The sequence below is a fragment of the Aplysia californica genome, unplaced genomic scaffold (assembly GCF_000002075.1).
Source record: "Aplysia californica isolate F4 #8 unplaced genomic scaffold, AplCal3.0 scaffold00243, whole genome shotgun sequence".
NCBI lineage: Eukaryota > Metazoa > Mollusca > Gastropoda > Aplysiida > Aplysiidae > Aplysia > Aplysia californica.
In genome coordinates, this window is record NW_004797513.1 from 935,695 (window position 1) to 953,852 (window position 18,158).

The 18,158-nt window shown below is 38.1% G+C and overlaps 1 protein-coding gene across 1 annotated transcript; it reads right to left on the reverse strand.

Moving 5' to 3' along the window:
* Positions 1 to 4,664: 4,664 nt before the first annotated feature.
* LOC101860743 (glutathione synthetase-like) lies at positions 4,665 to 15,250 on the reverse strand. Its single transcript, XM_005100313.1, has 12 exons — positions 15,163 to 15,250; positions 14,168 to 14,354; positions 12,247 to 12,322; positions 10,937 to 11,106; positions 9,915 to 9,957; positions 9,064 to 9,137; positions 8,190 to 8,354; positions 7,254 to 7,323; positions 6,537 to 6,728; positions 5,670 to 5,751; positions 5,197 to 5,386; positions 4,665 to 4,788 (listed from the first exon to the last, which is right to left on the reverse strand). The coding sequence occupies exons 1-12, from the start codon at positions 15,248 to 15,250 to the stop codon at positions 4,665 to 4,667; spliced, it is 1,461 nt and encodes a 486-aa protein (XP_005100370.1).
* Between the last annotated feature and the right edge of the window lie 2,908 nt (positions 15,251 to 18,158).

The following is an 18,158-nucleotide window of genomic DNA, read 5'->3' on the forward strand; positions in this document are numbered from 1 at the left end:
TGGGCGCTTAATCGGCTGCTCGCACTGTATGCTTCCCGGGAAGCTGAGAATGTTTCGGAGTGTTCTATGGTCTGCTGGGGTAATAATATAGTGTAAAGCGCATAGAGCCTGTTGCTGAGCGGGGATATGCGCTATACAAATGCTATCTATTATTATTATTATTATTATTGATGTTTTTACTGGAGAGTGGTTGAGGAAAGAGATTTTCAGATCTATTGGTTTAGTTTTGTGAAGTTCGCTCGTACGTATTCCTTCTTTTTGAAAATTCTTTTGTGCATTGGTACTTTTTTGTATTGACTTTGAGTAAGGCTATTTCGTATTATCGTTCTATTTTTGCTTTATTCTGGGAAGCTTTTTATTTATATCTACCTCTGCAGAAGTTAAGAGTCTAATTATTATGATTAAAATGTCGTCATATTATTAGGCCTAGAATCTGTTTAATATGATGCTTTGTTTCGTTATGTTTGATGCTTGTTTTTGTTTTTTCCTTATTTTAAGCGGCTTTTCTGTTGTTCTATTCATTGTGGCATAGTTACACCTTTTTAGGTCACTGTCTCCCTCACCCAAGCATTTATCATTATGAAATACTTCATTGAATCTATTTCATGAATGAGGATTCCTCTGGTGTTGTGACTGGGTGTTGTACATTCAAAATCAAATGTGCTTTGTCCTGTAAGTCATCCCACATTTCAGCTTAGAGGCGATACGATATTGTGAAAAAATGTGTAGGCCTAACGATCGGTTTATCTATAGGTCGTTAAGCCACAATTGCCCACGGTTAGAAAAATCCTGCTCACTCAGTTCTCAATATTTCGATTTGAAATTTTGCCAAATAAAGTGAAATGACCTGGACGTTACGAAAATTATTTTTCTAAAATCGTGGTTTGTTTACCCCAAGAGATAGCTTATTTGGGCTTTGTATTTATCTCGAGCCCCAGTGGAAACAAAAAATCATGTATTTACAGCACGCTGACATGCTGGTCATTTTTTTACCACTTTTTCGACACAGACAAGTCCGGTGTTATTGATGAATTGAAAACAGCTCACTCACAAATCTCTTGAAAACACACTGTCATAATAATCTAAAGGCGTGTACTCTGTTGAAACATACAAGAGGGGCCTGGGTGAGACGACATAAAAGAATGGCTTTGTACCAACAGCATCGAGTTCCAAGAGCCCGCTTTAAAACCAGAACTTTTGCAAATAGTCAAAAGTCTAAATCGACCCAAGATCTCTATACTATTGATAAAGTCATAGCTTTTCATGGACACACGAGCCTGAGACTTCCACCGTACCATTCCCATTTAAACCTTATCGAGTTGGTTTGGCCAAGGAGGATTAAACACGATGCCGCTGACAAAAATATGACTTTCAAAATAGCAGACATCATAAGACATTGACGACGAATCTATTTTTGACGTAGACAGACACTACTGGAAGAAATGTGTTGAACACGTCATGGCAGAACAGAACAATTATTGGAAAACTGACGGGCATGGATTTATTCAAAAAAAGATGGTTATCAATCCCTTTGGGTCCGATTCTGAGGACGATCAATGACTCCTTTCCTTTTCATGTGATGTTTTAATCTTTTTAAAACTTAAAAGTGTTAGCTGTCCATTGTAACCAAAATATTATTTTTATGCCCTTGGAAAGTTATTTACGTTTTGCTTGTCTCGTCAGCCTGGACTCGTTCACCTTGGTCCTGGTGACTTTCTTGTCATTCATACATTTCCTACGAGTTCCGCCCCTGCTTTGTAAAAGTTGGTGTGTTGCAACGAAAACCAGACATTTTCTCCGTGTCATCGTATGTTACTTCTATTGTAAAACTTCTATTATAAATCTGACATAGTTTCGGCGAACATCAAAGGAACCCTGTCGGAACCTAACTTGTAAAGGTTTCTCAACCACAAAATTTAGAATCTGTAACGTCCAGTAAAATCTAACATTATATGGAAAATTTCAAAGCAATCAAACAGAGGACTTCGCGCTGATTCGCTCTTAGGTGTGGGCAGCTGAGACTGAACGACTCATAACTCGTGAAGCAAGGGCTGGAGATGAAGGGAAATAACCGAGGAAAAGGCTCGACCACCACAAGTACGAAAACAAGAACGTCCATACAGCCAGCTCAGCATGGTTGATGGTGATTTTTTTTCTTTTTGGTTAAGGAGGGGGCAAAGAGGGTCAGGGTGGGGGAGAAAGTGAAGACGAAGGCAGACGACAGAACATAGTTAGATGTGGAAAGGGCGCGAAAAGAGACAAAATTTGAAATGAAAATGTTCCGTCGCTGTCAGGTTTCAAAACCAGGATCTATTGATTGAGAGGTGAACATCGAACCTTTAGACCATGAGACCACCCGATTGTGGTAGTTTTGTTACCAAGAGAGACAGAGACACACACACACACACACACACACACACACACACACACACACACACACACACACACACACACAGAGAGAGAGAGAGAGAGAGAGAGAGAGAGAGAGAGAGAGAGAGAGAGAGAGAGAGAGAGAGAGAGAGAGAGAGAGAGAGAGAGAGAGAGATATGCAAAATACATAAACAAGAAGTAGGACGTTAGATGTTTGATAGAAAAGAAGGAGCGCACCAGAGCACCCTCATATAAAGAAGTTTTTCTCCTCTCCCAGCACAAAGCAAAAACAGTTCCGAGCTTTTTAGGTAAAGCTGTTCCCGCATCAGATTCGGACATTTGGGATTGCCATGTTAGTGAGACCTTCCAAGGCCTTCGGCAAATAGTAGTAGTTCCTTTCCACGCCGCCTTTACTTCCCCAACTCGAAGTCATTACTTCTGGGAGGGCAGGAGGTGGCGAAAAAAATCCTTGTCCGAACAGAGGCTCGAACACGGACTTTCTGCTTCGGAGACGAGCGCACTAACCACTCCGCCACAGCACGCAAAAAAAATGTGACAAAAATTCACAAAATATTGAATGAAGTAAAAATTTTGGATCTTAGAAATACTCTTTTTATTTCCAAAGAAAAACAAGACATAACAAAACAATACAACTCCACACACACAAATAACAGGTTTAACTGCTGAACTACATATTGTATCATTATGTTGTTGCTGTCACGAAATAAAAATTACACCTCTTCATCTATATTTCTCCTCTTATAGAGCAAAGTCAAATTGGGATAAAATTTTCTTATGACAACGATAATCTTCAACTAAACAAACCAAAAATAAAAAATAAAAATTACAATTGAAATGACAATGAAAAGTTTATGATCTTTCACTCACCTCAAGACAACAATACTGAGAGGAAATGTTCAAATCATTTCAAAAGGAAGTGCAGGCCAAGTATCCTAAATTGCAATAAATGTGATTAAAAACAAAAAAATATCTGCATCTAAAAAAAAGCTTTGAAACAAAATATATTATTATTATCTTAGTAATTTGAGCAAAGAGAGATTTCCCCCACTTCTACTCATAACAGATGGGCGGGGGTTTTTTTTTTTCATCAAAAGTAAGACAATGAACAAATTTTAAGATAATACTAATTACTACCTATTTTCAAAATTTGATGCACACCTGATTCCACGACGTTGAGACACATAATATACAATAATTGCTTAACACTGACAGGGGCAGACCAAGTACAATGGGCGGTTGGTTGGTTCTCTGCTGTGGTTTGCTCCTACTTTCCTATCAAACTCCTATCGTCCTGATTGATCTCTCCTCCTTCTTTCCTATCAAACTCCTATCGTCCTGATTGATATCTCCTCCTTCTTTCCTATCAAACTCCTATCGTCCTGATTGATCTCTCCTCCTTCTTTCCTATCAAACTCCTATCGTCCTGATTGATCTCTCCTCCTTCTTTCCTATCAAACTCCTATCGTCCTGATTGATCTCTCCTCCTTCTTTCCTATCAAACTCCTATCGTCCTGATTGATCTCTCCTCCTTCTTTCCTATCAAACTCCTATCGTCCTGATTGATCTCTCCTCCTTCTTTCCTATCAAACTCCTATCGTCCTGATTGATCTCTCCTCCTTCTTTCCTTTCAAACTCCTATCGTCCTGATTGATCTCTCCTCCTTCTCTTTTATATTTGTTACTCTCTAGTAACACTTCTAATTGTCGGCACTCATATGACCTTATAGTGTTGCAAGTGCCGTGAAACTTTAATTAGAACTAATACCAAGAACAACATACTGAGAGACCGCGAATAAATGGGTTATGAGGAGAGAATAGGACAAATCTTTAATATAGTTATAGTATGTAAGAGTTTTACGGCACTTGCAAGAGAATAAGGTCATAATGTAAGAGCCGAAGGTTAAAGGTGTTACAAGAGAGTAACAGCCATACAAAAAGAAGGAGGAGAGATAAGGACGATAGATGCTTTGCGGGAAAGAAGAAGCCAACCACAACAGAGCACCTGCCAACCACCCGTGGAAAACTCTGGTTTGAGAACGTCCAAGAACACAGACTTCCTATCCCTAGGGCATCCCCAAACAATTGCTATGATTTAATCTATAACATCGTATCACAAACACATTTTGTAACGGATATTAAGATATTTCAGATCAAGCTAAAAGTAGTTTTCAACATACAGATATATTATTGTCAACTCAAACAACTTCTGTTCTGTAAAACGTTTACATTTGTAGCCACTTTTCCAAATGACAAGTCTACAAGATGAACCATTATCTAGATGACCAGAGGATTGTCCCAAACTGCGAAGCCAGCAAAAATGCCTCCCTCATCACTGCCCTGGTTCTTCGTCCTCATTAGGTAACCACATTCAAAGTTCACGACCTCCGAATCAGCAGATCTGTGGAACAGCAAAGGAAATCCTTCATATGGTATAAGTTCAACACCCCCTTATTAAACACTGTGGGTCAGTAAGTCCACACACAGGCTTTGGGGATACCATTTTGAGTCAAACAACAGTTTTGAGATTCCGTTGGAAATTATAATATGCTAAATCGAATGGGTGTATTCTCAAACTTCTACTGCATATGTTTTGAAGCATTCGGAGTAAATAGAAATACATGTAACTCTCCCATGCGGGAGAGGTATCCGAGAGAAAATAACTTTCTAATGTGGCAATAAAATGTTAATCGATATTTTCTGTGCACAGTGGCAATGAGCCTGACAACCATTACACCACAGGCGCTGGCAACTATCTGGCCATTTGGCTATGACAAAAAGAAACCAACAAAAACGATGTAATTCTTACCCAATGTATACTCCATATACGCCCAGCTCACTGACGACATCGGACAAAGCAAAAGGGACTCCAGGCTTGACAAGATAGTTCTTCTGTTGCCATGGGAAAATTCTCTGCATCAAAATGTACGCACTCCGCTCTTTGGAGCCATTGTGCTCCTTGAAGAAAGTGGTGATGTCCTCATTGTACAAGTTGTTACCTGAGGATTGGCACAGAGATGAATAGACAGTGAGAAAATCAAAGAAATCTTGTCAATGTGTGTTAACAACCCCAGACCACTTTCTTTTTCTTTTCTTTTTGTTTTTGTTTTTGTTACTGTCGTAAAGGTACGCTGTGTGATACAAGCAAATCTTTGAGTACTATGGCGGATATTACGTATTTTTCCAAAATCAATCAAAATTACTACTACTAAATGTTGAAAAACCCTCCAAATATATCAGATACAGGAGGAAGAAGAGAAAGATGATCAAAGAACTACTCACCTCCACCTTCGCGTTGGGGTTTCAAGACAAATTTCTCTGGAGACAGCAAGGCGAGCTTCACGGCAGCATCCCCTTCTTGGTTCTGAAAAGACAATCCAGATAAGACTTCTCTTTATAAACCTGTTTACTTAATTACTCGACTGGAGAAAGGGTATCACCACAGGCGGTACAATGCCATAGCTGCCCCCCCCCCTTCCTCTCCAGGATCCATCAAAGGTTGGATAGAAACCATCTTGTTTGTAGACATTGGTCCACTAATATTAATAATCTTTATGAAATAAAACGAAATACACTATTACCTTGCTATATTATTATCGCGGCTAACATTCTGCGGGCTCTGTACATCACATGTTGCTTTTTTTGTTTGTTTGTTTGTTTGTTTGTTTTTCTTGGGGGGAGGGGACTGACAATAGGAAAAGCAGCGAAGTCTATTAAGTAAGCGCACACATAAAATGTTTAATTCAGCATGTCATTAACATACACAAATTTTCAAACACTGCAGGTCTCTCATTTATATATCCAGTGTAGACAGTTAACGACTGCTGGGAGGGTTTATAAGGCGTAAAATACATAATAAGTAAATCGTTTCAACTAGTTCTATTTTCCCTATTGCAGGAAGCGCTATGATGTGTTCCTCGCAATATTTAAAGGAATGATGTTCTGAGTATGCTGTATCAGATAAACGTACTGGCCCTGAGCTCATGCATTTAATTACCATTATAATAAAGATTCAGTGGCTAGACAAATTTATTGTAATTCTGTTTATTATTATTACTATTATAGACAAATATGCATTATACAAATGCTATTTATTATTATCTTTATTATAAACAAGTCCAAGAATAGAATGACGAATGAGAAATGTACCAGGTCCAGACTGTACTGGTCAGCAAAGGTGTCCCTCAGTGTGTTGACCACCTGTGGGTCAGAGACAAAACGTTCCAGAGCCCCGGGCCGAGTCAGCTCTTGTTGGATTTTCTTGGCCCCGGTCAGCTGAAGCTGTACAGAGGGACATTTGATGGCACGAGACAGTTCACATTTCAGCCGGGCGTCCCATTCCTAGGAAAGACAAATAGGGAACATTATACCAACTAAGGAAGACAATATGAACGATGTGAAATAAATAATGAAGATAATAGAATTCCAAGGGGGGGGGGGGGGGGTGAATTTGGTTATAATAGCACAGGCAGGCAGGCAGGCAGGCAGGCAGGCAGGCATCCATCTATTCATCCATCCATCCATTCATTCAAGGTGTGTTCATTAAAAAACAAAACAATTAAAACTTTTAAATATTTGCCAAAATGGGCTGTTGACCCCACAGATTACTGTTAATCTCAGAAAACAAACATGAAACATGTGTGGATGTAGAATGTGCATGGAGAGGATTGTGAGAAGTAAAAATGGGGAAAAGGGATATGTAAGACAGCCCCATGAAGTGGAGATAAATAGGTAAAGTGAGCTTCCGGTTAGCCACTTTGAGCAGCCAGCTCTAAGGGAAATGTGTAAAACACCATAACATGCGGGTATCTCTTATCAAGACTAAATCCAAGACTAAAAGCTTAATAGAATAAGATCCTGGCTGACCTTTTGAGAAGTGTAGTTTTCTGCTGTGTATCCATCCCTCAAGTAAATCAGTGCTACTTCATCACCATCTCTGGTAGACGAGATATAAATAAAAAGCAATGATTAAAATATTACCTCGAACAATTAATTGTTACGAATAAAGTCAGCAAAAAGGTGCATCATACATACAATAATCTAATAAAAGCATGTGTGGCCAATGCTTGTATACCAAATAGTAAGATTAAAAGTAGCACTCAAGACTGAATCATCCTATAATTTCGATGAAAGCAAGAATATTTCAAATGGAAAAGTAAAACTGATTCTGAAAGGGGTATCTGAGGGCTTCGAACTTTTGAGTTTTTCATATGGAAAGTAACAAATTCTATTCAACACTAAAGATATTTGATGATTGTCCCAACAACAAAATTACTATCAACAATACGAAGTATCCTGCCAGCTAGACACCACTAAAAGGAAATGGATATAAAATACAAAGCAGTTTAAATTTAAGCAAAAACTGTTACAGGATATCTGAAGACTCCACTGAAAAAAAACGGGCATAGTCACAAACTGGAAATTGTGAGGGTGTCGATGTTAAAAGCTTGTGGACTCATAACTTTATATTTGTTTGTTTGGTGGTTTATTTTATATGTTTGTTGGATGGTAAATCTAACAACAATAATCAACCAACAGCTGAACAGAAATACAGTTATGAGCCAACAAGCGTTCAAAATTGGTACTCTCGCCATTTTCAGATTGTGACTACGCCCGTTTTTTTCAGTGGACTCCTCATCTATTTTTAAAGCAATTAACCTACTTATTGACCAAAACCAAGCGTACTGTGAACTGTTGTGAATGCAACCTAACTTGTGTTTCACGCGCTCATAATATGACCCTATGCAGTTGCGAGCGCTGTAAAACTCTTACTAAACTAAACAAAACATAATTTCTACCTACATGATGAGTCTGCTGTGGTCATCCAAATAGCCGTGGTTATAAATGTCCAAGAAAGTCTTGCGTAGAATCCGGATATTAGGGTTCCTGTCGTAAACTTTGAATTCCACCCATCTTTGATCTATGACATTTCGCTCCGAGGTACTCACTACAAATATGATTACAGCTCTGTGGAATAATAATAGTCACACAAGTTGTTTTTCAACTAACTTTGAGTGGAATGATTTCAATTGTCAACCAGAAAAATGAAGACAAAACTAAATTTTAAAAAATCATGAAAAATATAACTTCGGGTAACATGGTTGCTAGTTGTCAACCAGTGCGAATGAAGACTGAAAAAAATATCTATTCAAAGAAAGAGACAGCAAAAATTCAGTCAGATATCTAGCCTTAATTTAAAGGATATTTATATTCTTCAGCTCAAAAAGATTAGGTTGATTAAAAGAGATGATTTTCTGCAGTCCTTTTTCTATAAATTGACTCAAAACAAAACGAACAAAAAGTCTTTCAAGATCACGCCGACAATTTTCTCACTCAGAATGCAAATAAAGAAATAGTAACCTCGTGCATAAAAATCAACACAGGGCAAATCATCTGGACCTGGACACAGGTTCTAAATTCTAAGTATGTGACAAAACTATGGGCTTATAAAAATTAGACATCTCACTCTCTACCTGATCAAAATGTATACTGAATCACAAGCTAAACTATCAGCTTGCAAGCCTCAAATGTCTCGCTCTCTGCCAGAGTTCAAAATGCTCTCTAAATTACCAAACTATGGGCCTGAAAGCATCAATTTCTCACTCTCCACCAGTTCCAAAAGTTAACTAGATTACCACACTATAGGCTTGCTGGCATCAAATGTGTCACTCTGTACCTGGGATTTCCGTAGAGTTCCCACGCTTTAACCAAACCGTCGGCAAGTCCCACAGCAGGCTTGTTGTCAGGAAGCTGTTTATAGTACGGTTAAGTTTGTACTTGAGTTAATTTGACTAAACATTCACTTGAAAAAAGTCACAGAACACTTTCATTCACTACAGGCCCACGAATCTCCTTTCACATTCGGCATACAGTGAACCAGTGTTTTACATAATAATATATACTCTAAAGTGTCCTTTATTCTTATCCCCTACTCATTCATCTGAGAGACCAAATCTAAAAAAACCTAAGTTCATGCATGAAGAAGCAAAAATGCTATCTCTAGATTTACACAACCGTCTGTACATAACTTTCTCACACTGTGAAACGGAAATCCCATTACATTTAACACAATTCGTCGTATTCTACCATAAAACATAACACGTACTTTCCCATATTGTGAATCACATGTGATTGTTCAGGCAAAATCAAGCCAAAGTTTTAATTAGACTAGATCATGTGACCAGTTATCTGGTATTCAAGCATCAGTTTCAGCGAAGTAAAGTGTATAAAAATCTACCCCTTATCAATAAGAAAATATCTGAAATTACAATAAGCTAAACATACAAACAAACAAACAAAGAAACAACAACAACAACAACAACAACAACAACAGCAACAACAAAACAATCCTTTTCAAATGCGTGATAAAGAAACGCAAACATAAAAAAGACAATGAAATAAATGTGCATTCAGAAATATCTTCCAGAACGTCTTCTAGAATATACATTTCAACTGTTGTGGAAACTTAACTAAAAAAATAGAAAAGTATAAAAATAACTTTGCGGAAATGTATAAGAAAGGACTAACCTGTTCTGGTTTCAAGTCTTTCCCAGCCATTCCAAGAGACAGTCTGTAAAAAAAGAGAAATGTTTTAAATAAAACCAAACAAAAATACCTCTTTATGACAAATACTACTTTTCTTTCATTAACTACATAAAACCTACTTTTTTCAAAATGAATGCAAAAACATTATACCGTCGTACAGAGAGAGAGAGGGGGAGAGGGAGAGAGAGGGGGTGGGGAGAAAGAGAGAGAGAGAGAGAGAGAGAGAGAGAGAGAGGAAGAGAGAGAGATAGAGTGAGAGAGGGAGAGAGAGAGAGAGGGGGGGAGAGAGAGAGGGAGAGAGAGAGAGAGATAAAGAGAGACAGAGAGAGACAGAGACAGAGACTGAGAGAGAGAGAGAGAGAGAGAGAGAGAGAGAGAGAGAGAGAGAGAGAGAGATAGAGTGAGAGAGGGAGAGAGAGAGAGTGAGAGCAATTAGACCTCACAATCTGTCTGCAGCTGCACGCAAAGATAGCAGAGTCCGAAGAAAAAAAATGTTTTATACTATTAATTCATTTCATCGCCAGTGGTCTTGTAGTTAGGCTACCGGACTCGTAATCCACTTTAGATTGTGGGTTCGGGGGTTCGAGTCTCAGGCCCGACTTCTTGTCCTTGGGAAAGGTACTTTAAACGAATTTTCCTCACTTCATCCAGGAGAGAATGCGTACCGGGCCACAGACAGGAAAAGATGTCAGTATCTTAAAGCATTTTGGCGCCTGTAGAATGGTAGCCTCCAATATACTTCCGAGAAAGTCGAGATTGTTTCAGAATTCTATCAGGTCTGCTGAGAATGTAGTATAAATTGTAAAGCGCATAGAACCTGCTGTTGAGCAGGAATTTGGGCTATACCAATTGCTGTCCATTATGATTTTGATCATGATTATGAATATGATTACGATAAAGATTATGATTGTTGTTATGATTACGATTATAATTTGGATTACTATTGTGATTTTGATTACGATTATGATTTTGATTATAATTATGATTATGATAGTTATTATTACCTGTGCAAATCTGCCATCTGGCCTGCGATTCCCCCACAACTTGCAGAGACAGTATTGAACTCAATCTGCTTGAGTTCTTGCCGGTCAGTGCTGACAATCTGATTAGGACATACGCTATCATCTAGACAGTTCATCATGAAGTCATTTCGGAACAAGCCAAGATGTAGCGGCTGAGAACAGATGTTAAAATAGAGAACATGAAAACCGTATAACTCCTTCAAAATACAACAAATAAACAAACTGTTCTACTACAAAACTACAAGAAAATATAAACCAAACTAACAGCCCAAAGATCACACACCCGATCTAACTAATTCCATTCTATCCTAACAACTTACCAGCAAGCCATTGAGAGTGTATTTTCATACTTTAAAGAAACAAAAAGCTGACTTTTCTTTTCCTTGCTGGAGTTTCATTTGTCAAATCCATAGATTTATAATTTCCAAAAATCATAGATCGTGCACACAGAAATATTTCCAGTTCACTGTAGAGCGCGTTGTTAAGCGCAATTTGAGCATTTAAAAAGTTAGAGAGACTGGTAAAAACAAGGATGCGGGAGATTTTATAGCCTTGTTTTGATACTCTCGATTGATTTTACATTCCATCCCATAAATACAGGGAATCAGAGAAAGAGTAATCTTACTGACAGAACATCATGTATATGTAGGCCGACTTCCAAAAGTCAATACCTGATCCCAAAACCTGCCGAAATGACACAGCTTCTCCCTTTTTAAGTGGCAATACATACACATATATTGAAAGATTGGCACACCTGTAAAATGGAATAACTATAAACAAACCTTTAAAGTTCAGAAACAAACAACGAATTAAATTTTATTTCACTACCCTCATCATGCAAAATGTGGATCCATAGATGTATGACAATAGACCTATATGCGCTTGTCCCCATCCTATAGGACCTGTTGGCCTAATTGTAACAGTTTTAACGACCCCCCCCCCCAATCAACACTATTTAGATCACTTGGGACATGGGCTGCGGGCTGCTTAAGCTCTGTCTTTCAGGGACAATGCAAGTTGAGAGGGTCACAACGTTCTACCAGAAAGAATGAGATACTCGATAAAAATTCTCCCAAAGCAGAGACCAATCAAATTTCTTTTGCTTCATTGAAGCCCTTAACAAACCCACCACAGGCATCGGTCTGTCAGAGATAGATGATATTATTATAGCTAGAGGTACTGCTTCATAAATACAACAGTGGTAATTATTTACCGATGTATGCCATTGTAAATCACATTTCCCAAAGCAGATCAATGGAAGTGGAATTCACTTAATCGATATTCTTAGTTACCTGCTTGATCCCCGACTCCCTGACTTTACAGTAGACCTCCCAAAAGCTCTGCATGAAAGGGTCTACTTGAATCACACTGTGGACACGAGGAAAAACACAAGATTAACATAATTAATATGGAGAAGCCATCCCTCTCCCCCCCCCAATCCCTGAATTTTCAATCCTCTGGTAATTATAAACGTTCTCCATCAGCTTGAATATAGAAATGGGAAAATATAAGCTTATTGAGTTGGCACGAGTAAAATATAAGTTCTTTGGAGTCCAAAATGAGCAGGACTAGTGAAACTGTACTTCCGTCGCACATCTTTGCTTTTCATACCTCTTAGTTCGATGTAGAAAGATCAAATGATTTTTAAATTAAATCCAGCATAGTATTCCCGACACCATAATTTAGTGCTTCTATTTTTATACAGCAACAGAATTCTTGCAAGTTAGTAAATACAAAATTTCAAAACATCAATGCATAAAAGTAAATGAATATTATAAGTCTTCAATTTACAGCCAAAAAAAGAATCATTTGAGCAAATCTAAAAGGAAGGCTTACTAAAAATCTCTTTTTTATGAATTAGCGCAAACTTCAGGGGCAATGATCAAGTTGAATACCATCTGGACCGACGGAAATATCACCATCAGATCGTTCCCTGTTCAAATCAATATTTCTGTATGAATGTAAATCCTGGACTTTGAAAGCAGACCTTGAAAGAAGGATCAAAGCTGTGGAGATACTTCTAAACAATTGGACCATATGCTGACCTTCTCACTCTGGTCAGGAAACGCAAATTGCAATGGTATGGACACATCACCCGTTCATCTGGCCTTGCCAAGATGATCCTGCAAGTCTGGTCTAGGGGAAAAGGAGCAGAGCAGAGGCAGACAGAAGAATGGTTGGGAGGACAACCTCAAGGAATGGACAGGCCTGCACCCAAAGACACCCTCAGGAAAGCTGAAGATTGGAAGGAGTTGAGGAAGCTGGTGGCAAAATCCTCAACAACAACGAAAAACCGTGCCGACGGACACCCAGTCTACGGGACAGGTGAAGGTGAAGGTGAATGAAATCAGAAGATCCAACATTTTTTCCCCGACAAAACACTAAAGAGAGGCCTTTTTCTTTCATAGCCACAATAGCATGGAAGGAAACCTGTCACACACTCAAAAGCAGATTGTACTGCAACAGATGCTACTGCTTGAACATTCAACTCAACAAGGTATAGTTTAGTTTTAGTAAGGTTCTACGGCGCTCGCAGCTGCAAACGGTCATATGAGCGCCAAGGGGTGGATGTCAACAGAGAAGTCCAAACGGGGAATCAGGCTCACTCTACTCACAGCTCTAGCCTCAATAGCACAAAATATGCTTCGACTATCAAGCCACCACGGAAATAGCAGTTCACAAGAGATGGATGAACATACAAAAAAAGTAGAGGCAAATATTACGATAGAAAGGATGAGGAAAGAAAAAGAAGCAGTTCGCCCTATGTTGTTCCGGCACAGTATGAGCATGACATTGACAAATCACCCCTTTAACACTTCTACTGTGTATAAGAACATGGAATTGCCTTAAGACAACTTCAGTCAGTAGCACTGTCCTGGTTGGGGGACAACATTGTATAATACTTTTCCTTAACCCACACAGTGTTTCTACAGGCTCTTTACTTGATTTCGGAACCTGCTGAAACCTAATTTGGTATCACACTGGACTATGGTTCGGATGGCCCTGGTTTGAATCTACAAAGTGTCATTCTCTAACTTGAGTTGTTTGAGGAGTTTTCAAAGTATTCCACTGTGGTTATCCTATCAGAGACTTACATTATATAAACGGTCCGGGCTCTAAATTAACTTACAAAAATGGACGTGAAACCCAATCTATTGTATATACCAATTCTTAAGATGGACAATCAATAAGCTATCCCACTGCACTACTTACTTTTTCAAAGACTGTTCTAAAAACTCGTGGTCCATAGAAACTTTGTGCATGAGCCGGTTGAAGTGAGTCATGGTAGACTTCACGTGCTCTAAGATAGGAGCCGGAACAACGCTGGGAAACAGAGAGTAGGGAGCTGGGAGGACTTTTTCTGATTCAACTCCATCTGCACCAGACCCTATACTGATCCCTGAAAAAAATACCAATATACGTTTTGTGACTTCAGTAAAACAGATAATTGTAAGAAATGAGGCCTTTGTGGGTTCAGTCACTAACTTACTCTTAGTTAGATGTACTAAATTTCTTTCTCAAGAATTAGAAGAGCACAGAATATTGACATCAAGACGGTGTTTGAAAATCTAAAGTATTCCTTCACCATATCACAGTTTACATTTCATGGAATTGAAGCTATCGCGGTTTTTAACATCCCCATCATTAAGTTTCAGAACCTTTGTAAATGAGCAAGCACCCATACAAAATTAATTTTGATTTTGATAAAATTGTTAGCAATAAATATACTCAACGGTTTTATTTTTTAAAATACATTGTACTTTAGGTCTCTCAATCACAAAATGTAATAAGCGTTATTATATCATAAGAGCTGTTTAAATGCTGCGGAGGGTGGAAAGGGGGGGGGGGGGGTATAAAAAACATAATAAAAACATAATAAAGAATATATCATTTGAATCTACAAGGCAATACGTCAATTGCTCTCCGAAGACAATTGCAAATTCCGGGGAATGAATAAGGAAACCTAGGTTTTTGGAGTGCCCATGAACATTTTACTATAAAATGATGCCAGTACAAGGATTCACAAAATGGAAACGTGCTAAATAAATGTAATCCATTATCAACAGAAATTCATTATTAACATAAGTAAATAATTAAAAAAACAAAAAAACAACAACAAAAAAACAAACAAACCCGAAGATAGGAGAGGATCTAACTCATTCCTGTACACATCCCTGTAACATTTCACAACTTTGACAAGACTGTACCGTTGCAAAGTGCCCAGTCATTTGTTACACTGAGGATCTCCTGTAGTCTTTTGTCGGACAAGTCCACCTCTTGAATCGACGTCGCCATATTTGCGCAGTCAGCTACACCTGGATGTGTCTGTAGAGAGAAACAAAATGCTTTTTAAATAGTACATCATGGAAAAAAATGTTAAGTTTCGCTAAATTAACAGACTTTTACATACCTTCATCTGCAGAACTATATTATAATAAACACCATTCATGCATAAATCTTCCCCAAAAAATTGCTGATAACAGCAATTTCAGATCTTATTGGAAACACTGTAGAAATTAAGAAAAAAAGTCAGCAGCAACAAAAAAAACCCCGCAATAACAAACAGAAATATCTGAGAATCAGAAGAGATGAGCAGAAGAAAATTCAATAACCCCCCCCCCCCACAAAAAAATAAATAAATAAAAATTGAACATCAACCCTTTCCCCACCGCTGGGTGTACTACACACATCTGACCACTTTGTAAGGACAGAACTCCGAATGTGCTTAATGCACACACTTTTGCTTCTCTGTAATCCTCAAATGTGGTGTATTTAACGCTGGGATCTATCAACAATATTCATATAGTGAATGTGTGGTAGATGGCATCTTTTCAAAAATATTTGTGGCATTTCCTACCGGGTGAGTGTTGCCCACCCATACATTTTTGTGTAAGGAAATGCTGGCTGGGTGGTTCACACCCGTAAACTTTTTATAGAATTTATAGAAAGAAAGATCAGATATGTTGATGTGGGAAATAATCCCAACTAACATTCGCTAAACATGTATCACAATGAAGAAATGCAATTTTTAAAAACCCAGACGAACTAGCAAAAATTGCGGGAAAAGGCTGGCCTTATAAATAAATGACATCAACACAACCAAGCACTGGCATAGCCGTACAAGATTACATAGCCTGTGGATTTCTGGCGGTTGCTTTGGTGGGGGAAAAACGTTTGAGGCGACAGAGATGTGGTTTATAAGACGTATGCTGCGTATCCCATGGAGAGCACGAAAAACAAATGAAAAAGTCTTGTTTGAAGCAAATTGCAGACGACAGCTTATGAAGAATATACGAAAGCGACAAACAAAGTTCATTGGATACACAATGCGGGAAGAAGCATTGGAGAACATTCTATCAACGGGCAAGTTTGGTGGAAAAAGAGGCAGAGGTAGACCACGCCAGCTCTCTTGTAACACACCTCTAATCTTCTTCACTTGTAACAAAATTGTGTTGCAATTGCTATAAAACGCTTACTAAAACGAAACGTATTGCCGAATGCATTATTTTGCACTGATTTGCATATTTAAATGTACAGGTGTGAACCACTCAGCCGGTAGGTACCGTATCAGATATGAAATATGCTTATGAGGAAAGGGTTAAACAGCCAGCAATTAACCAGAATAACAAATATACAGCTCTTCAGTAGCCGTTAAAAACGAGTACTGAAAGAATACAATCTGTTGCATAACATTAAAAAAGTGATGACGAGATGTGCATGTAAAGCAAGGTGTGGGTTGTTTATTGGGACGCAATGCAAAGAAGGTTATTTTGACATGGTGGAGGCTTGAAAAACTAGACTGTAGACAGCGTGGCTTTGATCAACCAGAGAGGGTTTACAGTAACACAGAGGTGTCACTCGTGGCGTTGCTCTTATAACAACAGTGCATTGTTTCATGTATCGCCCAGCGTATAATAATAATGATAATAATAATAATAATAATAATAATAATAATAATATTAATAATAATAATAATAATAAATTGCATTTATATAGCGCATTTCCACAAAGAAGTGCTCAATGCGATGTACAATAATACAAAGAACATAATATGAAGCGCACAGCTCCTATAGTAATCCTCTCTCTCTCTCTCTCTCTCTCTCTCTCTCTCTCTCTCTCTCTCTCTCTCTCTCCAGCACATCCTTGAGTAAAGACAATCCCACAAAGCTTACCCAGACACCCTCGAACACATTGATGAATTCACACAGCCATAAATTATTACAGAACAGAACAGCATGAATAAACGATACTGAGAGAAACTTGTATGCCACAGCGAAGCTCAGGGATGCTGTCATGCTAGGCTTTTAACAAAGAAGGGGGTCTGTGAATTCAGTTGCATATTATTTTAGGCTACTCCCCTGTCTCCCTCGGCCGTAAGGGCTATTTTTGAACTACATATAAATGCAGAACTGAATGCTCTTTTCCATGACGGTTTTATTATAAAATTCTCCCTCTGAGAGGTCTATTTTCAAGGGAAGTAACCGATAATTTGTAGAATGCACGAGAACTGCCCTCATTTCTTTATTTTTTCAAACGAAGTCCAATTTCTGTTACTGCATCTACTTTTAATGACACAAAAACACGAAATATCACACCTTAAAAAAGTTTGACAAACAATATTAATTGGGTAGGTTTTTTAAATATTATTATTATTATTATTATTATTATTATTATTATTATTATTATTATTATTATTATTATTACAGTAGAAGGTTTTACGGCACTCGCAACTGCATAAGGTCATAAGAGCGCCCTCTAATTTCCTTTCTATTGGTATAATTTATAGTATATCCATCTGGAACAGATAGATTATTGCAGGAGGATCGAGAGCAAAAAGTCGTGATATGAAATTTCCAGATTTAAGGGCAATAACTAGGAGTTGTAGAATGTACTAGAATGGCCCTCATTTCTTTATTTTATAACGGTGTACCATTTGACACATGCACAACTGACTGCACTTCTCCATGAAATAATTGTTAACTATCCTCAAACACTTTTCCCCCATTTTTTGTGACAGTTCGAAAAGTGAGACTTCTGTCTTTGTTTCTGTTTTTATTAACTATAACTTCAAGACAGCTTGCCAAAAATGAAAACTATTGGCTACGTCTGAAAGACCATGCAATTCCCTTTCTATTGATATATAATATGTCTATCTGGAGTAGATAGAATACTGCATAAGGACTGGGTTAGGGGTTAGGGGTTA